This window comes from Spermophilus citellus, assembly GCF_964194105.1.
Source record: "Spermophilus citellus genome assembly, chromosome: 4".
NCBI classification, from domain to species: Eukaryota; Metazoa; Chordata; class Mammalia; order Rodentia; family Sciuridae; genus Spermophilus; species Spermophilus citellus.
In genome coordinates, this window is record NC_138185.1 from 214,603,825 (window position 1) to 214,628,915 (window position 25,091).

The window sequence follows — 25,091 nt, forward strand, 5'->3', positions numbered from 1 at the left end:
TGGAAACATTATGATAAAGTAAATCCTTAGAAGACCACGCTGCACGACTCCTGCCCCATCATCTACAGAATAGCAGCCATGAGAGATGGCGCAGCATGGCGGACGCGGTGGGCTGTTTCCCTGCCTCTCTTTCTCTGCTCCAAGATCTCTGTTTATACATGTCCAAACGCAACCAGCCCCTTTCGCTGCCTAAGTACGCTTAAAATAAGGTCCCTTTTGATTCATGCTTCACTTTTCAGAGACAGAACAGCATGACTCTTATTTCCAGTTCCTTAAAGATATGGAACTGGCTGCTGGAAATCCAGCTTGGCACTTCTGACCACTCTGTCCCTAAGAAAATGCTAGATTTGGAAAGGCAAAGAAATACATGGCCCTGCCTGCTCCTTCTTTTGGCTGGGCTTCGCTCTGGTACTTGGTGTCAAGACATCCACCCGTCCTGGCAGGAACAGCAGAATTTGTTGTTTTGTAAATGGAACCTGGCATTCGCCGTCCTTATAAACAAGAAACAGCTCACTAAGTGAAAAGGAAGCATGCGTTCCAGAACATTCCTGGGCCTGGAGAAAGGTAAATTATGGCCCATGCGCTTGGAATGCTGATTTGAAATGCTGCACTAATAACCATCTTTCTCGCCCACAGAAATCCTCCCTGGCTCTGGGCTGGGTTCCAGAGACATGGTCAGAAATTCTCCACTCCTGGTGTCAGTGACGTTGGCCTCCATTTCATTCTCAGTCTCCTGTGGGCTTTTTGTCTTGGCATTTTACCTAAAGGCAGAACCTGAGGACAACTCCTTCGCTGCATATCCCAGGTGTCCAATTTGGTGACAACCTGCAGAACTGGCAGCCACAGGAAGGTTGAAGGAGGCTCCTGCCCCAGGCCAGGACTGTGCTGTCTACTTTTTATTTGCCTGACATCCCCTCGGCTCCCTGCTCTCTGGCTTGTGCTGACGCGGGTCAGTAGGAGATGGGAGGAGAGCAGGGACCCAGGAGGAGTGAGTCCCTCGACCAGGGTGGCTTTGGGTTAGCTGCCGCCCTTTGCTGGAGACGTCAGCTCCTTCCGAGTGTCTCTCCCTGACTCCTCTCTCCCTTCCTCCTGCAGGCCCAGGACTAACCATGGCTCCCCACACAGCTAGCTCCAGGAGCTGGCCATCCACATTGGCCCCGTTCATGTGTCAAGTCCCTGCTTCCTGCCAAGACTGACACATGCAGAAGCAGATGCACTAGATGCCCCTGTGCTGCAAACTCACGCCAATGCCGGAAGCAGTGAGGACCTGGGGATGTGCGCAGATTTAGCTACCTTAAAAAAATCACTGTTTTTCCAGTCCCTTCTTCCAGTGAGCACAGCTGGCCAGCCTCAGAGGAAACCTCTTCTCTATCCTCCAAACAACAGAATGAGTCCCTACTTCCTCCCCGACTCCAGCGCCAGCTCGTGTGTCCCTGCTCAGCCCAAGCCTCCTCTTGCTGGTTGCCCCTGCCCTTGCCCCTTGTCACTGTGAGCTTCCTAGGACAGAGCACCCCAGTGCTCACACAGGTGGGCAGCTCCCCTTCTGGGAATCTCCCTTGCTGAGTCAGGTCCTCCCAGGACAGCTGCAGGCAGCAGGAGGCTGTGGTTCTGAGAATAATCATTTCTGGCATTGACCACACTCTGCCAGGCTCCGGCCTGAGCTGATTAATCGGGCGACCTGGCCAACACCACAAGTTGTTTCTGTTCTCACTCAGATAATCTGAGGGCTCTCAGACAGACTGTGACTAATGAGGACACCCAAAGGCAGGAAAACTCATGGCCTGTGGGGGAGACGGCTCAAGCCCAGGGGAAGCATGAGCAGGCACATCTGGAGGGCCGGGGAGCCAGTGTCACGTCCTGGCTGGACTCAGGACTCGAGGAAGCCTTCAGGCTGGGTCTTCTCAAGCTGTTGGCTTGGGAAAGGGAAAGGCAGGGGAGTTTAGCATCTGAACTCCTGGGCTCAGAGCCCCAGTCTGTTGCTTTCTGGCTGTGAAAGTTGTGTAGCTTCCCCGGGTCTCAGTTTCTTCTGTAAAATGGGTTTAATATGAAGATCAGTGTAAGAGTCAAATGTAAAGGTACTCTCATAAAATTTGGTTACTTGGAAACCAGGAGCTCCACCTAACAGGTGCAGAGAGGGCAGGTTAGGCAGGGAAGGCACACAGGAGGCTTTGCTGGCTGAAGGAGGCTGGGCCAGTCAGACACTCTGGCCAGCCTCTGCCTTGATTCTCTCCTTATGGAGAATGGATGAAATCCTGGCTCCTCCACTTACTTATTGGCTGTGTGACCTTGGGCATGTTACATGACCTTTCTGTGCCTCTGTTTTCTTATGTGTAAAATGGGGGTAACAACAGTACCTCACAGGGCTGTTGCACTAGTTGAGTTCCTAAGTCTAAAACTCGTAGAACTACACCTGCCCCAGCAAGGAAATGGTGATTGATTTTCTTCCATCTGCTATGTAAGATGAGCCTCCACTGGGGCTCCTGACTTCGGTGTGTGGAGGCTGGAGGGGACAGGGATGTGCTGGGGGGGGTATTTGGCAAAGAGGAACTTTTCTAGACTTTAGGGCCAGGAGCCTTCATAGAGAACCACAGGAGCCCCGCTCCGGTCTTTTGGGAGAATAGCTTGGCTGCCCCGTGGCCGGGGGCGTGCTAGGACCTGGGCGTGTTCCACAGGCAGCAGGTGGTGAGGTTCAAGAGCACGGCTTGGCTTTCCTTGCTTTTGTCTAATTACCTTCCTTTTGTGGAGGGGTACTCAGTTTCGAGTGGAATACAATTTCCTTTTAAAAATAAATATTTTTTTCTCCCCTTGTCCTGGATGTGGCCTGAGGTCCAGTTGAAAATGAAGAGACTCAAGTCCTCAGCAGCGGGGACTGACCCCTCCTTTAGCGGTCACCCACCCACCCCACCACCGCCGCATCTCAGCCCAACACCTGCTGGTTCTGGTGGGGGATCAGAGGGAGAGCGGCGGAGGGGCGAGATTCCCCTGCAGGCTGGCGCAGACTGGGAGTGGGTTTTAGAATATGAGGCCCCAGCTCCTCTGTGCCCTCAGGTGGGGACCCTGGGGTCCATGTGAGATGTGCCAAGGGGCCTGGGGAGTGATATGCTCTGCCCTGGAGGTCCTGGAGAGAACGGGGAATCTAAAAATAGTGAGGGCCAGTCCTGAATTGCAAGTTTCTATTCCCAGAATAGATGTTCTGCAATAATCCAGTTTCCAAAGTAAAATATTCAAAGGAAAACATTATGTACATAATAGAAATGGAACTTGAGTGACGGAGGTTTTTGAGTGATTTAGAAGGAAAATCTAGGATCAAGACAGTGGTGACAACGTTCTGATGACCACCATAACTAGAGGCTCATAGGCAGGGAGGGGCCTTGTCACGGGAGGCCAGGGTACAAAGGCAGGAATCTGGAGGGGCAGTCAGGGCAGCCTGCTCGGAAGAGGCAATTCTAAACTGAAACCTGCAAGGAGACTAGAAGGTGCCCCGGGGGGTCCCTGCAGTGACTAGTGTACGCTGGGCTGTGCATACAGAAGGGGCCCTTGCATTGTTGGGGGGCGTGTGGAGGGCATGGGGACTTCTCTTGGGCTCAGGGTGTATTCCTGGGGTCCCTGTGTTTGATTCTGATCATTTGGGGCAGGAACTACAGCAGCCTGTTTCCCCTGCGGAGTATGAGCTGGCAGGGACCAGCTCCCAGCAACCTACCCCTCGACCCACCCCCAGGACAAAACCCAGCAGAGGGCACATTTAAATGAATGAATGACAAAAAAGAGGAAATTGATGGAGGAGAAATGGAGAGTTAAATGTGATACTGCGAGAGAGGCGCCAGCTCTGGCACCCAGCAAACGCTCCTGCCACCTTCCTCCACAATCCCTGGGCCAGGGCGGGGTGGCACTTCCCCAGGTGCTATTGGCTGCTCCCCCAGGGCAGGACCCTGCACTTTAGCTGCAGCTAGGAGGGTCAGGACATGTGCCCAGGCCCTGGAGAGTGTGGGACTTCTGAGATCTGTTCCCACCGAGGAAGCCTGGGCCAGGGTCCCTCTGACTACAGTCCCCCAATCCAAGACCTCCTGACACACCCCTGGGTGGCTGGTCCCATCAACTGGATCCTAGAGAGACAGGGCCTGCCTCTCAGCCCTTCTCCTCCACTCCCTCCCAGAGGCCTTTCTTTATTCCTGAGACTGGAGTTGGATTTTAGCTGCAGGAGAGGCGGAGGAGCCAGTGATGCCCGAGGTCACGTGTCCCCTTGCACCAGCCTCCTGCGTCCCTCCCTGCTCTGGGAACTGCCGGGGGGGGGGGGGGGGGGGGGGGGGGGGGGCTCTCCTCGCCCAGTCAGTACGGGCTGCCACCTGAATGCTGGCTCCAGTGACCCGAGCGCCTGGCAGTGGTCAGGCCTGCCCTATAGGAGGCCCAGGCTCCTCTGGCGGAGGCCACCCAGACTCATAGGAAAGCAGGTCCTGTGGACACAAAAGCAGGCAGTGCAGTCCCCACCCCACAATGGCCTGGGGACTGTGTGGCTTCCAGAAGGGTTCGTGAGGGTCATGGTCCTCATGTCGGAAGCTTGGACAGGCCCAGAGGATTCCAAGACTGGGAAGCCCTTTCCCTGTGCTTTTGTGGTCTCTGGGGGTGGAGAGATCAGGACCAGGCGCCGCTCTGCCAGCTCCCAGACTGAGCAGAAACACCTGGATTTAATCTCTGGGCTAGACCCACAGGCCACGAGCCCTGCGTGTCCCCTGCCTCCCCAGGCACCCAGAAGGTCCTGCCAGGACACACCCACCCGACTCTGGCCAGCTTCTGGCTGTGGAGACCACCACCCACTACAGAGAGGTGACGGGCTCCCCCTCCCCGCCAGCCACACTGCTCCCTGGGGAAGGGCAAGGTGGGAGGGTAGAGGACAGTTTTCAGGACACAGATGGGCCCAAGGGACCGTTCTGTGTGCCCCGTGTAGAAGACCATGCCTCTCAAACCCACGCTCTTCCAGGGCCGAGCTAGAAGGCGGCTGAGCTTGGAGGAGGCCCACTGTTCTGCCTTGTGCCCACTGCAGGGCCCACGTCACTAGGCACTTCAAATCTGGTCCCTTCGTTCCACCCGTCTCTGGTGCCCTCTAGGACTGGAGAACTGGGAGGAAACCAGGGAACAGCCGCCAACCCTCGGTGCCCAGCGCAGCTTCTCTGCTTGTTCCTCCTGCTTTCCTGTCCCTCCGTCTTAGGCCACCTCTTGGAGATGGTGCCCCTCACGGTGGGCCAGAGCTGGCCTATTCTGGCTTGTGAGAGCGGACTGGTGAATTCCAGCAATTCTGCAAGCCGGTTGTTAAACAGCCATTACTAAAAACAGACTGCGATTAACCCACAATTAAATATTAGAAGCAAAAGTAATAAATACTCAAAATTCACTACTTCCTAATTATTTTGCCAGCTCCTCGCCTTCGAGGCTATTCATGCCTGTATCTGGGTGGTGGTGAGGTTATACAGTGGGGTGTGCCGCGCACCCCTTCCCAGCCCATGTTTAGTGACATTGTAATGGCAGCTTGACATCAGCCACGGCGAGAATATTTACACCACTGAAACAGGCCAATGTTAATCCAGGGCGCAGTTAATGCTTTTGCATCTCTAGACTTAAGAGAGTAAATGGAAAAAATGTCAAATTTAAAAGTGTGTTGGGTGGACACTTTGGTGAATTCTGTTTTAATCTTAGATTAACGCATTCTACATGTGAGGCCATCACGGTGGGAACAGCATGAAAAGCTGAGGAAGTTCCTCCCACATTCATAAACTGATTCAGCAAGGTCACGCAGATCATCAGCCAACGAAGTCTGACACAGGCCTCTGAGGTGCCCCCTCATCTGGTTAACACAGAAAACACCAACCAGCATTCCTTCATGTTGGAGCCCCAGCCATGTCAGAAGCATCTGGAGGTTGTCTACAATATACAAAGGCAAAATCCAAGATCTGGGGGGCTGGGGATGGAGCTCAGTTGGTAGAGGGCTTCCCTTGCATGAGCAAGGCCCTGGGTTCAGTCCCCAGCACCACACACACACACTCGCCAAAAAAAGAAAAAAAAAAGAAAATCCCTGACCTGGGACTCCCCCCTGCCACTGGACCCCAGGGTGCTGCCCATGGTTGATGGTCACATGGATAGGACACAGGAAGAGTGAGCAGGGGTCAACATCCTCTGGGTGTTTACTGGGGCAGGCGAGAGGTAGGCTGGGTGTGAGTTGGGTGTGGGACATCTGAGGTGCGTTTGGGACATTCAAGTTGGACACGTGGATCTGCAGCCTTCTGGAAGTAGCTGGTAATTAGAACCGTGTGTGTGCAGGAGCTTGTCGGGGACAGGGTGTGCCTGAGGTGAGCCGCTCTGAGGACTGGGTCTGCAGAGGCCTGGGTGTGGCTGCCAAGGAGGGAACTGCTCCAGAAAGGTCACCCGACTGAGGAGTGCCTGGGGTTGGTGACACGGGTGACCTTAGCAGGAGCCCTCTCCCTGAGCACACAAGAATGGGAGACAGCAGCTGACACAGCCCTGGGGCTCACTTCCTGCTTGATGTAGGACGGTTGGGGTCCAGACCTTTCCTTGCTGACCTCCCTGAACTGCCACCAGAGAAAGCTAGGCTGACTGACGGGTTAAGGTCAGTCCCAGGGTCGGAGGTTGTGACCTGGGACAAAAACAGTTGGCAGGTTCCAGACAAATCCCTGGGTCCAGGACGGGACAGGTTGTGTCAAAGAATGAGGGACCATGGGGGTGGGTGTTAGCTGAGGAAGCCAGTAGTCAGACGGGTAGTGACTTCAGGCCTCAAGTTCAGGAGAGGCCCAGGCTGGAGGCCAACACCTGCTGGTGTCCCGTGGGGTCCGTGGAAGAGAAGCCCAGGGAGGACCCAGGGCCCTGCGCAAGCCGTGGACAGTGGCAGCAGGAAAGAGGTAGCAGATGAGGGCGGCAAGCAGCTGAGAGGGTGAAAGAAGACGGGCTGTGACCCAGAAGATGGGCTGTGACCATCAAGCAGACTGGGGTGTCAAACCTGCAAAGGCCACTGAGTGAAGACCGAAAAGTGGCTACGGCTTAGACCGGTTGGAAGCAGCACGACTGGCGATTGGCGGTCCCCACCAAGAGGCCAGATATGGGGACAGATTGCAGAACCCTGGGGGTGGTGGGGGGGGGGCAGGAAGGACCAGGAGACAACAGTGGGACAGAAAAACCCTAAAAGGATCTGGTCACGTGTGGCTATCTCCGGTGTCTTCTCCCTTCCCCTTTTCATTATCCACCTCACCTGAGGCCCTCCAGGTCCAAATTCCAGACCCAGCACTTAAGAGCTGAGCAGCCTCGGGAAGGTCACAAAGGCACCACTTCCAGCCCAGCTCCCTGTCAAAACAGGACTCAGTTTTCGCTGACACGGGGTGGGGAGGTGTGGTTACTGTACAGCAGATGTGCGCTTCACATTCGTCTGGTCCAGGGGGCAGCCCCGGGACCCAAGCAGGGAGTCCGAGCTGTGCAGCCTGCTGGACGCTAGGATGGTACCCACAACACGTGGCGAAGAGAGCAGGACTCGTTTCTGTTCTGTTCTGCTTTATTACAACCCTGTCCTGTGTTCCAGAATGATGGCTCTTTAACACGCCACCTGAAACATTCCCACAGTGGATCCTGTTAACATTCAAAAGTCTCCCCATTTCTTTCTCAGCACATTAAATCAAAAGGGGGGAAAATCTTTTTCAAAAGTCAATAGGTTTAGCCCATCCCAGGAAAAGCACCTTTACAATAGGAAAACTAAACGCGTCAGGAATCTGACCAAATACACAAAGCAGCAGGTACGATTCCTGAAGGAATGACTCCCAAAGGAACATAAATAGATCCCCCAAAGTATATATTTCACGAGCGTGTACATATATATTAAAAGAAATTTGGTTTTTAATCCCCCCCCCAAATTATCCAGAAATCAACATCCCACCTGAGATGGGGGAAGCCGGGTGCTGCAGCCATACCACAAGCCAAGCAGGCACCTCTGTGCACAGGCCTCCCCCGCCCTACGCTCGCTCCTGGGACAGGGCCAGGGCATCTGTGCACCCATGGCCCAGGCCCAGCAGATCCAGTGTTTGTAGAAATTGAGCTAGGAAGGCTGGTCCCTGGGTGGCCTGGAGACCCCAGAACCAACTGGAGGAGAGAACAAATGCCCAGGCCTCGAAAACCAGACCTGAGGGCATGGCCCTGGAGCAAAGGAAATGCTGGACCCCAGGGGCAGGACGGCAGTGCTCCCTCCCAGCGTTAGCTGCCCCTGGGTTCCGCCGGAAGCCCTACAGGTACTTGGACTTGACCTGTCTGGGCTGTTCCCAGGATCCAATGGCCCACCAGGGATTAGCCTGTGAGCCTGCTCTGTGTGTGCATGTGCATTTTTTAACGGAAGTCAATGGTTTGCACATGAGTGTTCTACCAGGGTCCGCTCGAATAGTGTCTGCTCTGGGCCAGGTCGGTTTAGTGTCTCCTCTGGGCCAGGTCGGATTTGTCACTGCTTTCTAAGTGGCCCCCATGCTAAGTGGATCTGTTCCAAAGCCACCAGCAGCCGGCAGGAAGCTCCAGGTATAGAAGACGCGTTACACACCTGGCGGTCATCCCCTTGGGGCTTGGCACAGTGTTCAGGAAACAAATGGGACCATGGCGTGGGGACCCCTTCCTCCTCACCCTCTCCCAGCACCGCAGGCAGCCAGGAGAAGGGCCTCGGGATCAGAAGGCGCCTCAGCAGTCTGAGGTTCGGGAGCTGCTGGCCCACCAGACCAGTCACACGCAGCCGTACTCATACCACACCGTCTGTGGGTCCCCACCCGGCTCTGGGGACGCCGGTGCGCTCCTGGAGCTGCCCCCTCGACTGAGGTCCTCGGGGCCCCGGCTGCCGTGAGGAGCCGAGTCAGGGGACCTCCCAGGGCTCTTGGTTGGGAGCCCCTCATTATAGCCCTGCCCTGGAACCCCATCTTCCTCTGAGCCGCTGAGCCCTGCCCGGACAGGGGCGATGGTGGCCACCTCCCCTGAATGTGGGGACATTTTGGGCTTGGTCCTGGCAGTTGGGGTAGCAACAGGTGAGAAGTGCTGCAGCTGGGAGCTACTGCCACTGCCACCTCCCATGGCAATGGCTGGCGCTGTGGCGGACTGCTGCAGGGGGGCCAGCCTCTCCTCCTTTGGAGGAGCCAATGAGAAGCGCCTCGTGTCCAGTGGCCGGCTACGGGGGCCCGAGACCTGCAGTGGGGTCCGTTCCCGCGCCAGGCTGTGGGAGCTGGGGGGTGCGGGGCTGTGCAGGCTGTGGCTGCCTGTCTCTCTGCCCCCCGAGGCCTCGAGACCCCCCGCCTTCTGAGGGGACTCTGGCTTACAGGCCTCTGGCCCGCTGGCTCGCAGAAGGGCAGCTGAGGCCAAGCTGAAGGCACGGCTCAGGGACGCACTCCGGCTGGCAGACGTGTGGGAGGTGCAGGACGCAGCGGCCTGCCGAGGTCTGCCCAGGGACAGGCTCTGGGGAGGCTGGGCCTGTCTGGGGGGTGTACTGGCCGGGGCTTCTGCCTCAGCTGGCCTGAAGTTTGGCTTCATGTAATGTCCAGGCTTCGGCTGCTTCCCCTCATGGGTGCCAATGGCCATCTTGATTGGGGCCACATGGCTGACGGGCATCTTGGCCCCTTCCTTCCTGGCAGGTGGTCCCGGCAGGCTTCTGATGGCCACAAAATTATTGGCTGTTCGGAAGTAGTCTCTTAGCAGGAGGTCATCCGGGCAACCGGGAGGAGCGTCCTGCAGAGGAGAAAGGTGTGGAGACGTGGGATGGGGGCCGCTGGGTCCTCAGAGCCAGGATGTGCCCTGGAGTCCACTCAGCAGGAACGAGGTCTCCCACTCAGGCTGGGCTTCCTCAGGACCCGCTCCCAGAAAGGGTCAGGACGGTCAGGCAACGGGGCATCCCTGGGCAAAGAACCCCAGAGGCTCCAGGCAGCCCCCAGCCTTGCAGACAAGAATGCTGATCCAGAGGGGACGAGGACCTCGCGCACAGCCAGCCCACCCTGTGGTGGGTGCCGAGAGCCCCACCACCGCTGCTCCCATCTGTCTCCTTTCTCTGCCCTGCAGAGTAGGTGCTGGGTGGGGGGAGTGTGACGGAATTCCCTGTCACTCCAGCAGGCCCAGAGATGTCACAAGGACATTCCCCAGGCTAAGAAAGGGAGACGGGGAGACAGAGGGGGCAGGAGGAGGCCAGAGGGGATAGCCAGGCTGCCCAGGCAGGAAGGTACACAGGACAGCCCAGTCTGCAGCTGCCCATTAACCCACTGTGTCTTTCGCCTCCAGTCTCTGGAGAGGCACTGAGCAGGCAGAGCAGCTGCCACCCGGGCTTGGCCTCTTTTGCCACCGTTTAGCAGGCAGAGCCCCTGGAGATAGAGGCCTGTGACTCTGGGTCACTGCAGCCTTCTGCCTACTCCTCTCAGCCTGGCACAAGCAGCCAAGTAAGGTTTGCCCGGAGGCTGGTGGACGCAGGAAGAGGAGGAAGGGGACGTGAGGGTCAGCACTGGCCTGCTGTGCCAATCTGGAGGCAGGTAAGCAGCTCAGGAACCACCTGCACCCGCCAACAACCCCCGCCCCATGAAAACACCTGCCACACAGCCGGACAGCGATGTGCTCCGCCATGTTATGCCACAGGTCCTGGGTGCATGTCCAGTGAGACCTGCTTATTAATATCCTCAGGTGCCAAGTATCACCCACGGTGGCCAGCGCTGTTCTGGGAGCTGCGTGTGCATCTGCCAAAATGCTCACTGTATTCTCTGCAGCCTGGCAGGGCCGCGCAGTGCGTACTGGGCCACCTGCGGCTGGCCAGGCAGTGGCGGTGGAGGTCAGCACTACACAGCCAGAACGCGGCTGGCCGGGGGTGGAGGCCCCAGGCTGCCGGCTCCAGGGCCTCTCCCCACTCCTGCCACTCCTCTCTGCGAGCCGCTGCTCTCCTTAGAGATGGACTCATGATAACTGCGCGTTCTCGGGGACAGTGTGATAATTCAGGACACATATCCAACGTGTGACTCAAACCAGGGAGGTGCATGTTTTCACCTCCTCATACGCTATTGTGTTTGGAGCCCTCAAACTCCTCTCCTAGGTCTTCACAAACACACTCTGCAGTCACCCTTGGGTGCTGGGGAGCATGAAGACCAACTCCTTTCATCTCTTTGGCTCTTGTCACCTGCTGTCTGGCCGCCCTCTGGTGCCCGCCGGCATTTACTTTTCTAGTCTCTTCCACAATACCAGCCTTCACAGCTTCCACAAATAAGCAAGAACACGCAGCACATGTCTGTGTTGTCACGCTTCTGAGTGTGACACCACCTTCAGGAGACCACGCTCACTGGCCCCCCAGGGAGCCTCATCCTGAGGCACCTGCTCTCATCATCAGTGACACTCGGGGAGCAGAGGCCGGGTGGAGTCCCTTTCCGTGACTTCTCCAGGTGGGGAGGCCGCTGTCTGCACAGGCCCTGCTTGTGGAGGGCCAAGCATCAGACTCTAACAGACGCTGCTGCAGGGAGACTGTGCCGTCTCCTTTAAGCTGAAAAGGGACAGGTGCTACCACAGAGCATGGGGACTGGTCTGAGCTGATCAGGAGGGAGCTCAGAACCCCCCCGACCCAAGATCTGCAAAGGGAAGGAAGCGTGGCAGGACGGGACAGAGGATCGGGACTCTCTGGGCCGCTCTTATTCAACCCGCCAGGCTGGCGTGCTCACAAGGTGGGACCCGGACAGCAGCAGAGCATCATCAGCAATTTACTAAGGACACACATCTTTGGTGCTACCTCAGACTGACAGAAACCCAGGGGCTGGCCTGTGTCTGGCAGGCCCACTGTGCAGTTCCGAGGCATACTCCTGCCTGAGGATCACCCCACAGACCGTGGGCCCCAAAGGCAGGGATGCTGTCTTAGCTTGGTCTCTGGCTCCTTGCAGACTGAGCCCTTGGTAGACAGAAACAGTAGCAAAGGGAGAACAGGGATCGTGTCTTTCGCCTCCAGTCTCTGCCTCCTGCAAGGAGAGGCACTGAGCAGGTGGACGCTGCCAGCTGCCGGGAGCTGGCTGGCTTTGCTTCAAGGGCAGGCACCATGCATGCTGCCCCGCACATAGCAGGTGCTCAATAAACACCCGCCAGGCAAACGTTTATGTTCCCTGTGCTACTGGGCCACGTTCACCTAGATCAGAGAGCTAGACACAGCCCAATTAGGTGGAAAGACTGAAATACTAAGTCTTCAACAGGTCTCAATGACAAGACAGGGTATTCTTTCACTCAGTAACCCAGGTGCTCTTGTAGGGCTGATCACGTTACTGAGTTCAGACAGAGTACATCCAACACGCAAAAGCTACATGCAAGGATGCTGGAAAGGTGACAGAGAAGGGTCTGTCTGCAAGTGGAGTTCAGGAGGAGCACCAGTACGGGGGTCAGCACCTGGAGCCACATGCCCAAGTCAGCTTGCCACTCATTTTCACGCAGCCCGTGAGCCGAGAATAGTTTTTATGTTTCTAAATGATTGAACAAAAATATTAAGGAGAAAGTTAACTAGGACTGTAAGTTCATAGTCAACTCCAGCAATTTGGTGAGGCCCTGTCTCAAAAAATAAAAAAAATTATAAAGGACTGGGGATGAAGCTCAGTGGTAGAGCACCCAGTACTGCTCTTAAAAAGAAAAAAAAAAGGAAAGGAAGAAAAGTCATTTTATAATGAGAAAATCATATGAAATTCCAAATGCAGTGTCCTTAAGACAAGTCCTGTCCGATGGCAGGCCTAGTCACCGACACTGGCCAGTGTCTACTTCTCTATGGTGACAGAGCTGAGTGGCTGCAACTGAACTACGTGACCCAGAAAGTCTGAAGTATTTACCCTCTGCCACCTGCTGCTGGGGACGCAGGTAAGCAGGTGCTCGGAGCCATGCCATGACCCCTGGCAGGACGTCCTGACCAGCAATGGGGTGCTGGCCCCAGGCCGTGAGCCCACTTCAAGCCTGGAGGAAAGCAGCACCTGCTGTCTGGGGCCTGTGGGCAGCTCCTAGTGACCCACCGGCTCCTGCCACAGCCAGGCCAGTCCTGCATAAGGCCTTACACCCCCCCATGCCCCCCGTCCTGAGCGAGCGGAGTGAGGGGCAGCCCCGGCCGCCTACAGCCCTGCCTGGCACTCACGTGGCTTGGGGAGCTGCGGTTGCTCTCCTCCAAGAATTCCTCCAAGGTGACCATCTCGCTGCTCGGGGAGGCGGAGCAGGGCCGCATTCCGGTGTGTGTGGGGGCTGTGCCCCTCTTCTGGGCACCCTCCTGGGGGAGAGGCCCGTTCCTGGGCGGGGGGTTCTCGTGGCGGCCAAGGGCACTGCGTCCTGGAGCACTAGCCTCCCGGGGCAGCGTGGCCGGGTCCCTACTGGGGATCAGGTCTTCACTGCTGAAGCTCTCGGACCAGCCATGGAGCTGGTCGGAGGAACCTGGGCAGGGGACACAGGGGCACATGTCAGTCCCAGCTGGCACCATGCTTCCTCTGGCTCACTTAAAACCCATGAGGAAACCCTGCCCAAGCCAGGTATGGTGGCAGCACACCTGTAATCCCAGTGGCTCAGGAGGCTGAGGCAGGAGGATCCAGAGTTCAAAGCCAGCCTCAGCAACTTAGTAAGGCCCTAAGCAACTCAGCAAGACCCTGTCTCAAAATAAAATGTAAAAAATATAAAAAGGAGCCCTGTGGCTCAGGAGTTGAGTACTGCTGGGTTTAATACCCAGTACCAAGAAGAAAAAAAAAAAAAAACAAAAAGAACCCTGCCCAAGGCTCACTCCCACCCTGCTATAAAGGACCTTTTAGAATCCTCTAGGGCTTTACTTTAGCTTTAAAGACAAATAAACATGAGATAAAAGTAAAGTTTCCACTGAAGTTTAAATTAAAAAAAATTTATATACATATATATATGTATGTATGTGTATATTTTTTAATTCCATCTCCTGGGACTACTGACAGTCTCCTTTCTGAATGTCAACTGTACACTACAATCAACCCAGTGCAAAAATATCGAACACTTCACAAATTTGCATGTTGTCCTTGTAGAGGGCCATGTAATCTCCTGGCAGAAGCAGCCATTAAACTCTAAATTACTAATACCCACAATACTCGCTGGCTGTCATGCACTCACATGTTAAAAGTTCATTAACCCCCCTCCCCCGCCAGGTGCTCTTCTAGGGCTGATCATGTAGAAGCTAAGAAGAAAAATGTCTTTGTAAGAGGTGTGGTCTTGAAGGAAAGAGGGTGCACCCATCCCCGTCTCACTGAGGGGACTTGCCCATGTCCATGGAGCAGGTCAGAGGGAGGAGGACCTGAATCCAAACCTACTCAAACTTTCTAGCCTGTGCTAGAAACTGCATTTTGTGGCCATGAACACATAACGACATGCCTGAAAGCCCCGCTAGCTGCATACCGTAAGAATGTCAGGAGCCTGAGACACCCATCGACACCGACGCCCGCAGGCGCTCGGCAGGCAGGGCCTTACCTTTGAGGCTCGGAGGTGAGCTGTTGCTGGATGTGTTCCTGCTGCTCTCCAAGCTGCCTGGTCGAGACGCTGAGGGAAAGAGCAGTGCTCAGCATAAAGGGCGGAGGGCCAGAGGGACCCAAGGCCAGCCACCTCACGAGAGAAGAATGTGCAACCAAAGCTCAGCCCGAGCCCTCAGGAAGACCTCTGGGCACTCCATCTGCTCCCGCGGAAGCTTAGCTTCACCCACAGAGCGCAAGGCGCCGCACAGCCACGGAGAGAGAGCTTTGAGAACCCGCCTTTACCCTGTCTAGGGCTGCAGTTTGGAATGACAGTAATGACGGAGGAAATTCACAGTCTAGAAACAGAACAAGCAAGGGCTGCGCAGGGCTGCCGGGTCACATGTGTGACAGCGTGTCCCTGCAGGTGACAAACGGGGTGAGGGTGCTGGGACCGCAGGATGAAAAGGAGCAATCTGTCCTCCAGGGTGGGGGCTACTCCTTGGTGTCCCTGCCCCCGATTTACATGTCCCAGAGGGGAAATTGAGACTGACGTGACAAGCGTGGTGGCAGCCGGCCTCCTGGTGGCTGTGGCGCTGCCCTGCTGCAAACCTGCAGGAAGGCCGGCTCCATCCCTGCGGAGGGTGAGCCACCCCCGAGGGCCTGCTGACTTCTCCCGCCAGGCTCTCCTGGCAGCCTGCCCTGTATCAGAATATCGCAGGAGAAGACACCTCTTCCACTGGACTCAACCCCTGGGGGGACAGGGACAGTGTTTCTGTCATCTCTGCAACCCCTCAGCACACAGCAGATGCTAAGCTGACCTGGGCAGGAGGCCCGTGCTTGTGGCCCCCACAGAGAGTCTGCTCTGGTTTCCTGGGTCTACAGGGCTCCCAGTTCCCAGGCATCTGGGGGGGACCCGAGAGCACATGGCATCCGGGCACGGGCCAGAAAGACGGTTCAGGAATAGCAAACAGCAAAGTCAATCCCCTCTGGGGAGGGAAAATCTGAAATAAACAAATACACATGTCTTTAAAAATGTGGGGCATTTTGCTATGAGAAACAGAAACAGAAAACAACCGGCTGGGCACGCATCGTGGTTTACTCAAGTGCTGCCGCAAACCCCTCCTGTCCTGAAGACAGGAGCTGGTGCTCAGCCGCCAGTCACAAGTCTGGGTACTGGGGGAAATGTCCTGCTGTGCGGTCCCCGCCTGGTGTGAAGGCAGAGGGCTCCAGGGACCAGGTCTCCTCACAGAGTCTGTCTGCTCACAGGAGACACGAGGCCTCCCTGGTGTGCGCTGCAGCCGCAGCATAGGTGTTAGGGTGGGGTGGGGTGCTGTGCGCCCTGGGTGCAAGAGGCAAGCTGAATGCCCGTGAACTAACTTACTGAGCATTTTTTTTTTTTTAAGGATTATTTCCCCACTCTTGCAAAGTTGCTTTTCAAAAACTGAGGCCTGCAGTTAGAATGGCGATCATGGGGAATCACTCCTGGCAGGAGGGGAGTCACCCTCTCGCGCTCTCAGTGGGATGGGTGCTCTGGAGAGCCGTGGGGAGCTTCCTCCAGGACTAGAAATGGAGCTACCGTCTGACCCAACTACAGTGTTGCCTGCGTACCAGTGCTTCTGCAGGCGATTCACAATAGCCAAGTTATGGAACCAGCCTGGTGCCCGTCAGCAGACAGCTGGATGAAGAAATACGGCGTGGGGCTGGGGTAGTGGCTCAGTGGTAGAACACCTGCCTAGCATATGCAAGGCATTGGGTTCAATTCTCAGCACCGCATAAAAATAAATTAAAAAAAAAATACGGTGTGTATACACGGTGGCGTTCTACTGAGCCACAGTGAAAAATGAAATTACCATTTGCTGGTGAAGAGAGGGACCTGGAAATCATCGTGTTAAGTAAAATAAGCCTTGACTCAGGTCAAGGGTCAAATGTTTTCTCTCATATCTGAAAGGCAGAGAGAGAAAAGATAAAATAAAAGAAGGGATCTCTAGAAAACAGAAGGGAGACCAGTAGACTAGAAGAAGGGGATCAAGAGGGAGGACTGAGGAAAGAAGGCTACCAGGTTATTCTATGTCCACACGTGAACACACCATGAATCCCACTTCGTAATTATAACTAACAGTAACAGAAGGGAGACCAGAGCCAGGTGATGGGGGAGGAGAGCGGAGAGGGGAGGGGGAGGGGAGGGTCCTGGGGAAGGAGACTGACCAAATCACCTGCATGTATAACTTCAGCACAATGAATCTATCATGTAGATTATAATGCACCAACAAACAAATAGAAGAAAGAAGAGAATCCCTAAATAAAGAGTCCATGCTAAATAAAAGGCTCAAGGACTTGGTGTGTGGCACTTGCTTAGCATGCCCGAGGGAGCCCTGGCTTCCATCCCCAGCACTGGGGGCGGGAGAAAAAACTCAGAAACGAGCCAAGCAGCTCGTCAATCGGAGAAGCCTGGGATCGCCTGCTGCTTCCCCTCCTGAGAAACGTGCACCATCCTCAACCACAGGACACGTGCTGCCAATGGCTTCTAGGACTTACTACAACTTGGAGCACCCCGGGCACGGAAAGCCCAAGCAAGGACAGAGGGGCCTTCCTGAATGGACACTCTGGGCGCCACCACCAGAACTTTCTGCCACACCTGCAGGGAACGTCAGCACCCCGAGAGCTGGCACATCAGGGGGTGGTGCCGTCCCCATGGCTGGACACGTGTAAGCACAGCTGCCTGCTCAGGCCCCTGGCAGGGCAGAGGACGGGAGCCCGGAAGACATGGGAACAGGAGCTGACCACAGCTGCAGGGGGAGGCTGGTTCCCTGGAGAGTGAGCCCCATCCCACTCCACGGTCACCTCTCTACACGCTGATGCCACCTGACTTAGTGTGAAGGAAAAGTCCGACTGACAGAAACCTCAGAACCCACACTGCCAGGCTCTGGCCACGCGGTCACTCACCATGCTGCCTGGGCTGGGTGCACTGGAGCTCCGGAGGTGGGTCGCAGAGGTTGTCATCTGAATTACAGCCTGAAAAACACAGCTGGTGAGTCGGGGTTCAGAATGCCCACCAGCCACAGGCAAGCCCCGGCCCTCTGCTGGAGGGCCAGCTCTGACCTCTGTCTGGCACCCGAGTCGTGGCTATGTCCAGGGATGAGGCGGGGAGGGTGGACTGTGCCTTGGGTCCTGCCTCTTCTAGCCCTCCCCTTATTTCTCCAGCCAGGAAGAGGAGACACTGACATCCTGACTCCTGTCCAATATTAACTTAGATCAAACTTCTGCCTGGGAAATGCCTGGGACCCCCAAACAAAAGGGGGGCTCTGGCCTAAGAACATGGTAACAGGAGCTACCCACATCTGAGGGTTGGGACGGGTTCCCTGGAGGGTGAGGGCTCCCTGCACACACAGCACCTAACCCAGGAACCGACCAGCCAGCAACCTACAACTGGTCCCTGCTAGTTTCTGAGAACAGAGTCTGGGCCCCCTCCAAAACAATGAGAGGGTGTCCATTTTGAAAACACTTACATGCCCACTGGCATCATATGTCCAGAGTGTGAGGGTCCGGACCCTTCAATGTAGGGACCCTGTCTATGTTGCTTTTTGTTTACAGAACCACGGTTGTGCATGCCCAAGGCTTAAAGAGCTGTGTGACTGTTATTATTATGAAAAACTACCCTCCTAAGGCTGGGGATGTGGCTCAAGTGGTAGAGCACTTGCCTAGCATGCATGAGGCACGGGGTTCGATTCTCAGCACCACATAGAAACAAAATAAAAATATTGTGTTCACCTAAAGCTAAAAAATAAATACCTTAAAAAAAAAGAAAAGAAAAACTATCTTCTTGCTCTCAGACTTCCAATCCCCCAGAAGCAATCACACTCAACTCCTTTAGCTATTTCTTTGGATATTTTCACCTCTTATAAGGATGTCTTTTTCAGTCTTAGACATTACCTTTTCTTTCCTGTTTGCATATTTTAAATTTTCTGATGCCTTTTCCCTCCCTGACTGCTCTTCTTCACAGCCTCCTGTTCTTGTTTCATGATGTAGTAACTTCTCTTATCTATGACTCTACTGATGCCAGGCATTTTAAAGTTGTCATCTCTGTGCTTCATGGCACTCCAGTTGCCTTTGGCACTGGTTTTGCTCTGTTTGGAGTTACAGGCTCTCCTCAGGTGTTCAGGACATCCTTGAGCTTCCAGGAGCTTCACCTGGCAAGACTCGACTGAGTCATTTGGCTGGGAATCGTTCCAGCTGATGAGATTACTCTGCGCATTTTACTCTCACAACTGAATGTAAACACACAGAGCCAACAGCATCCTGGGAGGGAGTACAGCTGTAACCCTTCCCTGGCCGCACTGCTTTTAGTGTGGGGCACTTGCCCTCGACTGCGTCAAGAGACTTGCAGGGCAGAGCACCTCTCATTCAACCTCTCAAGAAAACACTTCCAGACTCATCACACTGGAGGGGCAGTAGCTGCCTGACTTCTGTCCAAACCCTGCTTAGCTCTACTTCATCTCTCTTCCAGAGCCACGTGCTGCCCAGGGCCTGAACACTGGAAGCTTTCGACCCCTGGGCCTCCTGATAGTTGTTTGTCTGATCACTGGGCTGTGAGTAGGACAGAGCCTCTGACAGTCTCCTCTGCTCACACCTCTCAAAGCCCCTCCTGTCTCTAGGCCAGGGTGTGAAGGCCCTGGGCCCCATGTCACCCTTGGGAGGGCCCACACTCACCTTTGGTGTGGACTGGGTGCCAGGGGGTGGGAGTGGAGCTGGAAGGGGCTGCCGTGATGGCTGAGGCTGAGCAGGTCCGGGAGCCCAGCTCGGACGGCCAGGACTTCATGGCCGGGTCGGTGGAGGCTTCTGTGTAGTCAAGGCTGCCTCCGTATGGGGACCCTTGCTTTGGTTTTAGATCCCCAGGGCCTTGAGCAGAAGAGGACATTGAGAAATGAGACCACAAAGCCCGTGCTAAGGCTGGGCAAGCACACTGAGGCCCGAAGCAGGCGCAGCAGGGCACGAGAACCACAGAGACACAAGCTGGGCACCACCCCTCCCAGCTAGGTCGGCCAGGCCAGAAGGCTGGAGAAACAGGACACACTCAAGAGCAAATGCTGGCGGAGTCCAGAGTGGTAGCTCAGAGCACACGTCTCCAGCCCCAGCTCCCAGCAGTCCCAGCAGCCCTCTGCTGAGGACCACTCTGGCCTGCAGCCAAAGCACAGGGACCCTTAGAATTTCACAAAGAAGTCTACTGCCAACCTCAGTCGTCTGTCTTCTGAAAAGAGCAGCCCTGAGCTCCCCGTGGTGAGGCAGACACGAGGAGATGCTCACCCCATGTCTCGTATTTTCAGCACTATTAATTTTTCTACCATGAACATATGCTCTTGTCAAAATTAAATATAATCATGCATTAGAATGTTTAAAACAAAACAAAAACAAAAACAAAGTGGGAGGGAGGGTGGGCGGTCCAGGTAGAGGGGAACACTCATGCCAGCGCAGCTTGGCATGCCACCCCCTCCCTGAGCCCCAGGCCACAAGTCATGTGGAGAGGCGGCCTCCCAGGCACTTGGTCTGGGCTCACTGCAGTTCTGAGTGCCCAGGTCTGATCTGAAATTGGGGACAATTTGGGTTTTGAAAGATGACCTTGATGAGAAGCAAGATTCAAGTCTGGTGGGATGAAGCAGGAGAGGTCATCCTGTGGGAGAGGTGAAATGAGAGTCCAGAGCGGAGGTGGAGATGGACAGACAGCATGAGCGGCACACAGAGACAGCACGGTTCCAGGGCACGCGAAGAGGACAGGCAGCTCGGGTCCCCAGAGTGAGCTCCAGGAGGTGCAACCAGTGGAACCAACCTGAGCGTTTTCACAGCTGGGTGAACGTTAGGGTCACCTTGTTTTCATGGTGACACCTGCTCTCCCTTTACAGACAGTATTGACAATGACCTTTCAGGATAAATTTAACTCTGGAAACTGAGTCAACTTAGGGGGGAACACGTAGGCAAGCACACGGTGGGGATCTGGCCATGGCGAACATCATGAAGACGGCGCCAAGGTGGCCGAGGAGGGGAGGGCAGCAGTCCCGGCCTGGCGGCCAGCGTCTCCCCTGCCCTGTGGGATTCATGGCCAACACTCTTTCTGTCCACTTCTGCTTTAATCTCAGCCTCTGAGATGTCGGAGATTGCAGCACGGGGGCCACGGACTTCACTCTGGGCTGGCGTCTGGCGGGGCAGAATCAATCCGAGGGTTCGAACTGCCTGAACAGAGCCATCGATCCTTCAAAGCACAGAACACAGCCCACAAGGGCCTGTCGGCAACGCCAACAACTCGCGTTCTGACACAGAAAGGGACAAAAGGGCAGCGGCTGTAAATTTAGCAGCTTAAAAAAAAAGCCTTAGGAGACTTGTGGCTGTGCGTGTTTCAGGAAGCACAGGGACAAGCGGCCACCTCTGCTTAACACACAGGCGCGACACGGGCCTGCAGGTGCGAGAGCGTGGACGTACAGGGCCACCCAACTTACTCAGCATGGACATCCGTCCCCAGGACACGAGCACGCATGTCCGGAGGGTCCCCTAAAACTGTGCTGCTCTGAAGAAATGGTCCGGGGAGAATGGCAACTTGTCTTCTATTCTGAAATCAGAATCCGTGCTGGCTACTTTGGAACTGGGGTCAGGAGTAGGGTCCACTCAGAGGCCACGGGGCCCTTAGGTACTGGCTTTTTGTTGTTTGAGTTTCAGAAATGAAGGAGGATACAGGATGCAGACACATGGTAAAGGGAGGGATTAGAAATCTCCAATGTCTGAGAAAGAGAGAGGCTCGTTAGGAGAGGATGGGATGTCGGAGGAGGACCAAAACCGCAGGCGTTTAGAGAGAGCCGAATGGGCCGCTGGAGACTTGTCTTTGTCTTTGCTTTTGCTTCTCAAAAAGGGACTCTTTTTGCGCTGAGCAGCTAAATGTCATCACCCGGATAACCCAGAGGAGGAAGGGGGAAAAAAAAGAGAACAAATGAAATGAACAATAATTACAAATGAATCTAAGTTAGCAAAATGTACCCAAGATGTCAGAATCCTGTCCGACCTAGAGAAGGGAAACAAATGCTGATGCTCAGACCAGGATGGGGCTCACACAGGAACTGTTTATGCTCTGACTCGGTTTAGGTGATTCAGGGGCTTCCCAATCCAACCACAGACTCACTCGACGTGTGAGGCGAACTACACACTGCCAGAGGGGCCGGCGATTTAGACTGATGCTTCAATTCCAGTGTGTTTAATTATTAAATGAGAATGCGTGTTAATGTAGAAGCAGCCACTCCTCTTACTCATATGGTTTAATGACAGGGTCCCTGACAGCTCAGCTCACCTACAGCTCCTGTTCCCAAAGAGCTTGGAAACCTATAATGACAAGCTTCTCACCCACTGTCACGACACCGTCTACCTGTGGTACTCTCGACAGCATCTGCCCTCTAAAATCACCTCTGGGGGCAGAAGGAGTTTAGAAATAATAAAAACCTCTTTTGCATACCCAAGCCCTTTCATGCCAAGGAGAATCTTTTCACGTTCCTCTACATCCTCCACTCCGTGGCCTTTAGATGGCAGTCTTCACAGAGCAGACAACTGCTCTGACTTGAACATGTCTTAAGCTAACATGAACCAACCTAACCCACTGCTGATCTAGGACTGAAGCGGACAGCAGGACCTCCACGCTTTCTTTCCCCACAGCACCACCTGGTGGCCACAGCCCGCACCACAGGAGAAGGGACCAAATGATTCTACATTGGCGGCCCTTTGGTATATGTATCCCTGCTGCCCAGCTCAGGGCTGCGCTCCAAGAGGAGCTCCCCAGTTTCTTTACTTAGCATCTTCAGGGACCAAAGCAAAGAAGGTAGCATGAACTCAGGTGCTGACAGGCCTGTGTGGATCTCTGCTGCAACACCAGCAAGAGGAACCTGGGCGAGCCTCCCTTTCTCAGCTCTGGAGAGGGGAAGTGATGGTGCTGCCTCAAGAGTAGTCAGGCTTAAAGACAAGCACGCAGAGTCCCGAGAGAGACTCAAGACACACGACTCCTGCTGGTGACCGTCACTGGCAGCTCGTGCACAGGTTGGTTCAATGTCTGGGCTGAGCAGTTTTTACTCTGGAAGTTTTTCTGACTTGATTAGACTGATTATAGTTAGTTCAACTTACAGAATAATGCAAGTTGGGATGACAACTGCTCCAAAATTTAACAGCCAATATGAAAATGTGAAACAACAGACCCTCGCTAGGTAGCAGAAATGCGGAGTTCAGCATCACTCACAAGCTGGATGAGCCTTTTTTCTACTCTGCTCCCTGTAAAGAATGGATGGCCGGGACTGGGGCTGGGGCTGGGGCTGGGGCTCAGTGGTAGAGCACTTGCCTAGCATGCGTGAGGTACTGGATTCAATTCTCAGCACCACACAAAAATAAATAAATAAATAGATAGATAAAACAAATGTATTGTGTCCATCTACAGCAAAAAATATCAGAAAAAAAAAAGAAAAAGAATGGATGGCTGGGCACAGTGGTGCATGCCTATAATCCCAGCAGCTATGGAGGCTGAGGTAGGAGGATCGCAAAGTTTAAGGCCAGTTGAAGCAACTTAGCAAGGCCCTAAGCAACTTATTGAGACCCTATCTCAAAATAAAACACCCCTGGGGTTCAATCCCTGATACTAAAACAAAAACCAACAATGGGAACAAATCAGTCCTCACATGTGCACATTTACTTTCTGTATTTGAAAGTGACACAACTGGTTCCTGTAGTAGGGAAGGTGACTTCTGAAGAGCTTGTGCCCAAGTCACTCCCAGGGCACTTCACGCTGGTCCTCAGTGCTCTACTGTCAGCCCCTAAGAGCAGTGGGTTCCCAATATGACCTCAAGAAAGCCCTGTAGCCTTTGTAACGATTCAAATTACTCAGGGTGAGCCAGGCACAGAGGCATAGACCCATGATCCCAGAATCTCAGGAGGATCACAAGTTTAGGGCCAGCCTGGGCTACTTAGTGAGACATTGTCTCAAAATAAAAAGGGATGAGGAACGTGGTTCAGAGTAGACCTATATTCAATCCCAAGTGCAAAAGACAAAAGAGAAAGAAAAAATTCCTCAGGGAGGCCTGCCATAAATAATCCAACAAATACTTCAAAGTAAATTCGAAATTTTCGCGAAGTGTCAGGTGACTTCTGCATCTAAGAGTATAAGACATATTTTTTTCCTATGAAGTCAGGATACAACTTCAACAATGTCTTCAGGCAGTGACTATGATAACACTGTCATTGCCAGAACCCATTTATCTTGCTCACATTTTCCTTTTTTTTTTTTTTAATTGCACAAGAATATAATAAAACTAGGCTGGGGAAATAGCTCAGTTGGTAGAGTGCTAGCCTTGCATGCACAAGGCCCTGGGTTCAATCTCGAACACTACACACACACACACACACACACACACACACACACACACTACAATAAAACTCCTGAGTGGGAAAGCACTGGACTATTGATTGCCAGTCATCGCCCCAAGCAGACTAAAGTAACCCTGCAGCTCAAGTGGCCTGGGCATTGATAAGACACAGCACATACAACTAGGAGTCCTGCTTTTATTTCATAACCTGTGGCAAACTCTAAATGACAACCCTGAGGGAAGACACACACTGGTTCCCATGGCTGGAAGGATGGGGGAAGGTCAGGCGGCAGAACAGACCCTCCTTTGAGGGCTTGCTGAAGCTCCTGGGCACGTGGGGAACGCGCTACACATACCTGGGAAGTCCCCACGGAAGGTGGTTGTTAGATGCCCTGACCTGTGCGAGGGCCCTCCCTCCTGCCCACTCTGGCTCTATGGCACCTGCTTGAGGATCAACTCTGGATTCAAACACCCACCACGGCCTGCGTGACGAAGACACTTCTCTTTCTGAAGTGCTACTGGACACTACAGCCACAGGGAGCCCTGGGTTTCTACTTCCTACTCAGTTCGTGACGGGCCTATGCAGGAGGCACCCGTGCACACCCACCCCCTCCCGCTCACCCTGGGGAGTTGGGACGAATCTCGAGGACATGCCCCACACCCCGACTGCAGCCGGTGGGGCCACCCTACCTTTGACCACAGTCCCGTTGTGGGTGTCAGGCTCTTCTGCACAGTTCAGGCGCACTGGGGGGGTGTTGGGGTTCTCTGGCCGTGACCTGAGAGGCTGAGAAGGGGGTGGCGAGGCAGGGTCTGACCCTGAGGACTCCAGCTGCAAGGGAGGGCTGTCTGTGGTTGACTTCAACCGTTCTCTGGAACCGTCTTTCTTTGGTTTGATGAGTTTGACTAAGGCTTTGGCTCCAATCCAGTGGTTCTTCCTGATGAGAAGAAGATCTTTAGAAAGCACACCCAATTCTCCACCCCCCTGGCTGGTCCCCAGGTGCCCTAATGTGAGCTGGGACTTCCATCATCAGCCTAAGTGATTCAGCTGTTAATTTGGGGTTCACGATGATGGCACTGGGGATGGCTGGGGCTCAGTGGTAGAAAGCTTGCCTGGCATGTGTGAGGCCCCGAATTCCATCTCAGCCAAAAAATAAAGAAATAAAGAATATCATGATCACTTGATCACTTTTGGGACTTGGAGCCTGGTTCTCATCAGGTGCAGGCTGGGTGACGTCAGGAGAAATCCATGCTAGTCTCCCAGGAAGAA

General features: G+C 54.4%; 1 protein-coding gene across 1 annotated transcript in view; it reads right to left on the reverse strand.

The window, feature by feature from the left end:
• Positions 1-8,469: 8,469 nt before the first annotated feature.
• Positions 8,470-25,091, reverse strand: part of CCDC88C (coiled-coil domain containing 88C) — a 113,396-nt gene continuing 96,774 nt past the window's right edge. The window contains exons 25-30 of the mRNA XM_081289062.1: positions 24,515-24,759; positions 19,158-19,346; positions 17,394-17,462; positions 14,470-14,538; positions 13,133-13,422; positions 8,470-9,741 (exon numbers count right to left, since the gene is read on the reverse strand). Coding sequence (XP_081145188.1) covers positions 8,752-9,741; positions 13,133-13,422; positions 14,470-14,538; positions 17,394-17,462; positions 19,158-19,346; positions 24,515-24,759 — 1,852 coding nt within the window. The 3' untranslated portion in view covers positions 8,470-8,751. The remainder of the gene's footprint in view (positions 9,742-13,132; positions 13,423-14,469; positions 14,539-17,393; positions 17,463-19,157; positions 19,347-24,514; positions 24,760-25,091) is intronic.